The sequence below is a fragment of the Manihot esculenta genome, chromosome 12, assembly GCF_001659605.2.
Source record: "Manihot esculenta cultivar AM560-2 chromosome 12, M.esculenta_v8, whole genome shotgun sequence".
Taxonomy (NCBI): domain Eukaryota; kingdom Viridiplantae; phylum Streptophyta; class Magnoliopsida; order Malpighiales; family Euphorbiaceae; genus Manihot; species Manihot esculenta.
The window spans coordinates 8,986,665-8,995,792 of NC_035172.2; the positions used below are offsets into that span (position 1 = coordinate 8,986,665).

The 9,128-nt window shown below is 28.4% G+C and overlaps 1 protein-coding gene across 1 annotated transcript; it reads right to left on the reverse strand.

Annotated features, from left to right (window-relative positions):
- Positions 1-7,510: 7,510 nt before the first annotated feature.
- Positions 7,511-8,478, reverse strand: LOC110627873 (cysteine-rich repeat secretory protein 38-like). Its single transcript, XM_021774247.2, has one exon. It carries the CDS (start codon positions 8,439-8,441, stop codon positions 7,701-7,703), a length of 741 nt encoding a protein of 246 aa, XP_021629939.1. The 5' UTR covers positions 8,442-8,478; the 3' UTR covers positions 7,511-7,700.
- Between the last annotated feature and the right edge of the window lie 650 nt (positions 8,479-9,128).

A 9,128-nucleotide genomic window follows, 5' to 3' on the forward strand; every position in this document is an offset into this window, starting at 1 on the left:
AAAGGCCCTCCAGAGCCGAAAGTCATGCACTTTCGGCGGCCGAAGGTTCCCTCCAGAAACGAAACTCATGCATGTTCGGCGGCACCTTCAGCGGCCGAAACTCCCTTCCAGAGCCGAAAGTCCACTTTCGGGGGCAGGTTTCGGCGGCCGATACATGCTACCAAAGGCAGGTTCGGCGGCCGAAAGAGCCTTCGGCTGCCGAACCTGAGTTCTTCCCAAAGAGCAGAAACTCAGCTCAACATGCATAAACGCCTCCCAACTCATTCAATCATGCATTTTCCTATTCTACAACATGCATACCCAATCATACAAGCTCCTAAGGGCTTCAAATTATCCTAAACCCCATCTACAACACATCAAACATGCATATCCAACATATATTGTTCATAAACGCACAGTAAACCCATAAACTCCACATAAACCTACACATGCATTTCTACCCCAAGAAACTTCATAAAACTTACTTAAAACATTAAAGGAACTATGGATCTACTCTTACCTCTTGAAGAACGAGAGGAGAGACGATCCAACTTGGAGATGGGAGAGATCTCAACTCTTTGGTCTCCAAGCTTCCAAAACTCACTCTTTTGTTCAAATATCTTCAAATCAACATAAAGCTTGTTAAAACGTGAAAGATCGAAGGAAAAACATCTAAAATGAATCATGGGAGAGCAAGAACTCACTGTGGCCGAAAATGGGGAGAAAACTCGCCCGTTTCGGCCATGGAGCTCTTATATAAGGGCTGGCAGACCACCTTTCGACAGTCTAAAGTGTCTCCAAAACTCATGCAAGTTCGGCGGCCGAACCTTTGAAACTTTCGGAAGCCTAACTTGCCCCCCCTAAACCATCCCACGTTCGGCTGCCGAACCTGGAAATGTCTCATTTGTCTTTTTCTTTTAAAACTCAATTTCCTTTTTGCTTAAAACCATAAGATACATTAAAATATTTTATAAAAATATGATTTTACCCTTCTAGAGGTTTTCGACATCCGAGATTCCACCGGACGGTAGGAATTCCGATACCGGAGTCTAGCCGGGTATTACAGGTACCCTAAGCGGATTGCCATGCATCCATTGCTCGAGCTCCTTCCTCTTCTCATTCCCATTTCTTATGCTACACATAAGACTACGGTAGTGCTCAATAGCTTTCTTCCTCCAAACTATCTTCATAAACTGCTATATTGCCTCCTCTCATAAAAAAATGCATTTTTCCAACAAAAGCAATCTGCTACTAACTTTTCCTTAAATACAATTTTATAATAGCAATATACAATGATTTATATATTGCTATCATAAGTTTATAGCAACAAATTTTATGCTTTCAGTAGTAAAAATTTTTAATACTAATTTTAATATTTTTTATAGTGAAAGCTCTTTTCCATAAGATTTAGGATGAGAGACAATTTTCTAACTAACCTAAAGAAGCTTCTTACTTTTATTCTTTTTTTCCGACCAAAGTTTAAAGCTATACCATTTCGATTATCACAAAAACCCTTTAAATATCTTAATATTATCATGGAATAATTTGAAATGATACATAAAATAGATTTGATAAGAGTAACTCTTCTTAGCAAAAGATTATACTTTCGAGATTAAGTCTTTGCCATTACTTTTTTCTTATACAATTCAAAGCATATATTTTTGAATGACTCTAAATAAATTGAATGCCAAGATATTTGTCTTTTGGATTCATTTCATGCATAGTAAATAATCTAGAATCTCATTTTTGAAGCTATTAGGAGATTTCTTATTAAAAAAGATGCCAAACTTGTAGAAATTGACACTCTGTGGCTAGAGGTCAAAGTATAAGTAGGTATGATCTTCAAAAGAGCAATTGGCTCGAGATGCTCTTCCAAACAACAATGTATAACATGCAAAGAAAGCATTAGTTGTTAGAGAAGTATGTCTTGAAAATTTTAAACCTTGAATTCTTCCCATTTGCTTAGCATTTGAACTAATAAGAGAGTGTTTGTAATATAAACAGGAACAAGTATAGAAATAAATGGACCTCTGTCTTAACCCCTTAAGAAAAAATTATGGAGTTGCAGATCCGTGATGACAACAAAAGGTAAATTTTCACTTTATTTTAGTTAATTCAATTATAACTTATAACTAACCGAATATTTTAATTTCGGTTCATATTTTAAGAGTTCGTAAAATTTCAATTAATTAGAATCTCAATTTAGTTAACTAAATTTTTACCTCTAACGGTTAATTCACCTAGTAATTCTAATATCAAACCTAATCAATTAGGTTGATTTAAATTAAAAAAAATTAAATTAATAAACATCAATTTATAGTAAAATTAAATATTTTAATTTAAAGAGATTTATGATTAAGAAATTAATTTAAAATTTTTATCAATAAATATCCCACGAATAATGCAAATTAATTGACAAATCAAATTATTCAAAATAATATGAATTCAAACTCGAGTTTGTCAACTCTGGTCCTATCCATAGATTGAGGAAAAAAGAGATGCTAATCGATAGTCCAAGATTCCTTTATGATTTGTGCGGTGTATTTTTTGTTGTGTTGTTGGTTATCCACTCAAAAGTCTATCACTGTCTACCCACCATACATGAATACTATAATACCTATATATTGCAACGAGAGATCAGTTGGATTCAAACATTAACCTCCTTTAAAAAAATTCTTACCACTCTATTCAACAACAATTTTAAAAATAATTTATTATTTAGCCTTTATAATATAGAAAAATTTATTAATTAAATTCATTAATTTTAAAAATTCATTAAAACATGAATGCAATATTAAAAAATTTATTAATTAGTCCTTTATTAACTTTAAATATTAAGTATTTTACTATTTAATTTCTATAATTTTATAAAACTGTAAACTAATTAGTCCCTCCAACTGCTAGTATTTTTCGGTATTTTACAGCGAAAATTAACAGAAAGACTAATTATATCTCAAAAACATGTTAATGTATTTTTAAAAATTAATAGACTAACTACTGAGATTCTCTATATTATAATAATTAAATAATAATTTTTTTAATTTTAAAAGTAGCCTTTAATATCCTAAATCTGTCAAAATACTAATATTTAAAGATTAAATGAATATATTACAGAAATTTATTTCTTATAATGTTTTGTTAACCACTATCACTGTTAGCCACTAAAATAACTAACACTTATTAGAATTGTTAATATTACTAAACAGGATCTTGATGGTATGTGCAAATAAATTAACAACACTCTCAACATGCATTTTTATATTTTGCCTCTTAGCTTTATTTATTTTGTGAAAAATATTTTGTTAAAAAATACTTAAGAAAATTTATAAATTTAATTAATCAAAAAATTAAGATATTTTAATGGAAATAACTTTTTTTTTTTCAATAGAAAGTCACTTCTAGATGAGAATCTTATCAATAACATTGGACTTTTCATACATAAATTTTAAGATAATTTATAAGAATGTTTCATGAAATTTAATAAAACTCATAAAATAGTGTCTTATTAAATTTTCGGTAATATTGGTCCCTCAATTTAGTTTTTATTTAATAAAATATTCTTTTTGTAAATAAAATGTACATATTGCTATCAGTTGACCATTGAGAAGAGGTTATATGTTTTTTAATGTTGGTTTTTAAGATCCAAAATATTCTTTTAAGTGATCAATATATTTTTTTTATAATTTTATCAATTTTTTATTTTAGGATTTGCGGTTTAATTTATATCAAAATAATACCTGTAGTATTACACAAATAACGACAATTTTTAGACGCGGTTAAGAGTGTTAGATATGAAAATCATATTATGATATATTAATTTTATACAAATTGAATCATAGACCCTAAAATAAAAATGAGGAAAATCATTGGATACTTTTTTTTTATATTTTTTTTAATTAACAATTATATTTTACTTATCACGTTAATATTTTTTGATGGTATCAGAAAATTACTGCTATTTATTAATAGTACGATATCATAAATACTATTTTGACATAAATTGAATTACAAATTCTAAAATAAAAATAAATGAAACTAATGTTTATATTCTGTAAGTATAAAATTACAGATTCAAAAATTAAAAATTGATTATAGTCACTAATTATCTTATAATAGATAGTGGAAGACCCAATTTTAGGATAAGGGTTTATGACCTAGCACTAAATATCATCTTTTATTTAAAAAATATATGTAAATTTATATGCTACCTAATGATTGGTGTGTCCATATGAAATGAAGTTCAAAAGTCATTGGATTTTAATAAGATTGAAAAGTAGGTAATTTTCCACATTTTAGGCTCTTGCAAGTTGTGAATTGCAAAGTCTACTCAACCTCTTCTAGATTAAAGTTGAAAAGTTGGTTTCGATTTTTTAAACTATTGGCCAAAGGAATATTCCGGAGAAAATTAGGGATATTTAATTTGGTGAGCCATTTGGTTTTAGTAGCCAGTTTTTGAACTACACCTTTAAATATAGAAATTATAGAATGAATTTTAATTTTAAAATTTAAAAATAGTGTGTATAATAATAATAATTATTATTATTATGCTATTGGCTGTGAAGGGTGAAATTAAACAGCAATTTAAGTATTATTGATATATGTTAATGCATTTGTAATTTATGCTACATATTTTATACTAAGATTATAATATTATTTTAATTACACTTTTAAATAATTTATTATAAAACGTTTTAAAATTTAGGGAGATATAAAAATATTTTCAATAAAATTCAAGAATGTAAATATGAATTTATCCTAAAATAATTTAATGGTGGATTTAAATGGGAGTGAATTTCAAAACCATAATTTTGATTAAATTTACATTTTTTAGAAATTAATTTCTATATAATATTAAATGTGTTTTAAATTCATCTAGACTCAAATGAATAATAAATAATGTTATGAACGTCATACTTTTTCGAGTATAGATCTGCAAAATAGGAGAGAACACCAAATGAATTGGCTTAGATGGCTTTTCAATACTTAAGTCCGTATATATGATGAGCAAATTATGGAATTTACTAATGAAAAGAATAGCTTACCTAATTTTGCAGGCTGTGAGCTCTTTATACGGTGTGTTGGATATAGTTTGAATATTATTAGGAGTGAATGAGATGATAGAATTATATATAGTATCCTAGATAAAATAGGATATGAAATCCTATCAAATAAGGATACTATTCTGGTATAGATAATGTTCTATTGTGATTAGGATTCTACTACTTTATTAAGAGTTATAGGGCATTTGAATAATTGACGTGATTTAAGTTATTAACACCTGAATTTAATATATTTTAATATTGATCTACATCGGTATCCTCTTTTATAGTGATCGAATGTCAAAAGATACATTTTAGATTTCGACATTTTATTCATTCAAAGTTTGAATTGTATTAAAAGACTTTTTGCAAATCAAATAATTTAGGAGAACCATAATCTTAAAAAGAACTTTAGATGAGCGGTTACTTTAAAGATTTCTAACAAATTTTTTCTTTGAAAATTAAAGTCATGTATTGCCTATTTTGCTACCATAAAATGTAAGTGGTGATTTATCACCACCTAAGATGGGCAGAAAGCTGCCTGAGTGAGAGTTTTAAGGCGTCTGAGTTGGGCGAAAAGTCGCCTAAAATAGTGTTCTAAATTACCTAAATGGGAAATAGTTTGTCTGAAAGGGCGCTCTAAATCACCTAAGTGGGCAATAACTTGCTTGGAAGGGTACTCTTATGTCGTCTAAGGGTACTCTTACGTCACCTGAGTGGGTAATAGTTTGCCTGGAAGGACGTTCTTACGTCACTTAGGGGTACTCTTACGTCGCCTAAGTGGGCAATAATTTACTTGAAAGTGTACTTTTACATCACCTAGAAGCGCTTTTACATCACCTAGAAGCGCTCTTACATCGTCTGAGTGGGTAATAGTTTGCTTGGAAGACGCTCTTACATCGCCTAGAGGCGCTCTTATATCACCTAAATGAGCAATACTTTGCCTGGACGAGCTTTTTTACATTGCTGAAATACGCTCTTACGTCGTCTAAGTGAGTAATAGTTTGTTTAGAAAGACGCTTTTATATTACCTAGGAAAACAATATGTTGCTTGAATTTGAAAAAGAGTCTTTCTATATGTAGAGCATACTATCACTTTAGAGTTGTGCATATCTTATAGGTAATATAACTTGTTAAAACTCATCTACAAAATTAATTCTTGTACAAGATATCAAATTATAAAAATTAAATTTGCATGAGATGCCTCATAATAACGTGTAATTCTAAAGTTAATACATAGTCTAAATAGAGGCAGAAAATAAATACAAAAGTGAAAAGTAATTATTACTTAAGCTGGTTGTTAGGCACATAAAATTACTTGATTAATGGATGTAAACATCGTCATCTTGTAATAAAATAATAAGTGGTTTTTCTTTTTTTTTTTTTATAATAAAAACATCATGTTAAATCTTGTAGATTAAAAAAAAATTATAAAGGACTAATGTGGATGCACCATTATGCTTAATAAGGATTTAAGGAATACTTAAAAGTAATATTGTGTTAAAATATTTATGCATTTTATTTAGCGGCAACGTACTTCCATCGCTGATTTAGAGATCGATATTTATCCTCACAAAGTCCGTCACTATGGTTAGCGACGCAAACCATAGTGATAAAAGAATATAATTTAAAAAATATAATTGAAAAAGAAAATAATATAAAATAATATTTATATAATTCATTTTTATAATATTAGTGATACAAAAATTTAAAAGAAAGATGGAAGTATCCGACTTAAATACTAAGGAAATTTTTATTTAATGTTAAGTTTATGAAATTTGTTTGATTTGATCAAATCTTTTAGTATAATTTAATATGATTTGGTCACACATCGTGTATTTGTTTAGTCTAGTTGAATATTGGAAGCTCTCAGAAATAATTGAACCTAAAACATATAAAAGAAAATTATTGAATGATAGAATAAATAAATCAATATTACCAATAAATTTTGATCAAATGATATTAGATTTATTTTTAAAAAAATATCAAATTTCAAATTCAAGTTGAGAATTTGTAAATATATATGATTGCAAAAAATATAATGTTTGTTTCAGGATTGAGAATGGAACAATAAATATACACATTTTGACATTTTATAAATATTATTTTAAAAATAAATATAAAGCAATTATAGTAAATTATTGTTATATACACTTAATTTGTGATTATAAATTTATAGTAACCGTTGGAGGATTTCTATATATACTCTTATTTATTTTTTTAAACAAATAAAAAAATCACTAAAATTAATTATAATTTTATTATACATCAAATAAATTATTTATTAAAAATATATTTTTACATATAATAAATTTTTTTATACGTCTTAAAATATTAAAATAATAATTTTACACTTACTCCTAAAACATCACTATTTAAAAAACCCTAAATATAATAGTAGAATAAAAAATAACCTTAAAAATGAAAAATAAAAATCATGCAATGGTAGCAGTTCTATTCAACAATTATTTTATTTAATATAGAAGGAGAGAAAATCAAGAAAAACCATAAATGGATTGAGTAACAATCCAATCTTCTTACAATACAAGACTTGTTAATTAAACTCAAGATCTTTAATTACCTAAAATTGTCTGCAGGTGTATCTGTAAAACCATTTTATTTCATCCTCCTGATCATATAATAACAGGATTATATTAATCCAACCCATAAATCAATCTTCTTCTATTCATTGACAAATGGGTAAATCTCATATCTAAAATTGCAACTCCCACTCACAACTCTTCCACCTTCTTTTCCATCACAGCAGCTTGGAAGTTCACCTATTATTCCATCAAGACACTTCTGGCAATCAACATTAGAAAGATCTCTGGTGCACTGAACCAACCCATAAAGCTTCTCAGATTCTCCAAGCTTTGTCTCTCCTGAAACATATAATTTTGGAGTTGCATAGGCTTTTTTAGCCAGCTGGCTTAGCAGATCCTTTGTCTGCTTGTTGAATGAAACTGGTTCACTCACAACTCTAATGTTCCACATGTAGAACTTGTTTCTATTGTCAATTTGGCCAAAGAATTTCTTATCAGAATACTTGTAAAGACAGTAATCATACCAAATGATTGCTGCTTTGTTTGATGGACAACGCTTGCGGATCTCACCGCTTGCCTCTGCAACACAGGTTTTGCAGTCTGAGCTTGAGACGTCTCCTCTACACAGCGCAAGGCCATAAGCTTGGTCTGGGTTTCGGCCTGATGAGCCAAAACCAAAACCTGCTTGAGGGGTTTGGAGGGATAGATCGCCTGCAAGCTTGTTGAGGTTGTACTCGTAAGGGCCATTGGAAGTGAAGTTTTCAGAGCTTGAACAGAAATGGAAGAGTGGATCAGCTCCAAAAACAGTATAAGCTTGGAGAATAAGGAGCGCTATGGAAAGCTTTAGATTGAAAGAGGAAGTGAATTTTGAGATAGACATTGTTGAAGCTTGCAAAGACAGATTGGTGGGTTGTGTAGACAATTATTTTATAGGATTGGAATGCAGCATTATCTTAATTTTCTATTTGTCTGTTTATTTAAATTTACTTCTTATTATTATTTTGATTATATAACGATGACTTCTAATTTCATATGTACCTTTGGAATGAAAAAAGGGTTAATTGTTATATCAGCCTTTTAAGAAATGTAAAAAATAATTTGTATGGAAAAATGATTTAAAAAAATCTCAAAAAAATAATTTATTTTCTTTATTTAATTAAAATATTTAAAAACAAAAAATGCTAATTATAATAAGATTAATGTACAGAAAGTGTATTACTATTAATAATTAAGATTTTTAAATTTTAGAAAAAAATTTTCTTTTTAGAATAAAATGTCATTTTTTAATAAGTTTGATTATTTTTCAATTAATTTTCTTAAATATCTTTGATATTAAAAAAATTTATAAAATAAATAGATGATTCATTAAGTTTAAAATTTTAGCTATAGTTTATTATTCATGTAGACCGGATAATGATATTTGATAACCGCTGAATTATTAACATTAAGTCGAGTATGATATAAAGGAGTCATATCCAAAACCTATCAGAATCAATTACTAAGCTGACCCATCAGCACACTATGCAATTTACAGATTGAAGTAGAACAGATTAATCGAGAGTTCGGG

Excerpts from the sequence above, each read along its gene's own strand:
- LOC110627873 (XM_021774247.2), bottom strand. The coding sequence starts at position 8,441 with ATGTCTATCTCAAAATTCACTTCCTCTTTCAATCTAAAGCTTTCCATA.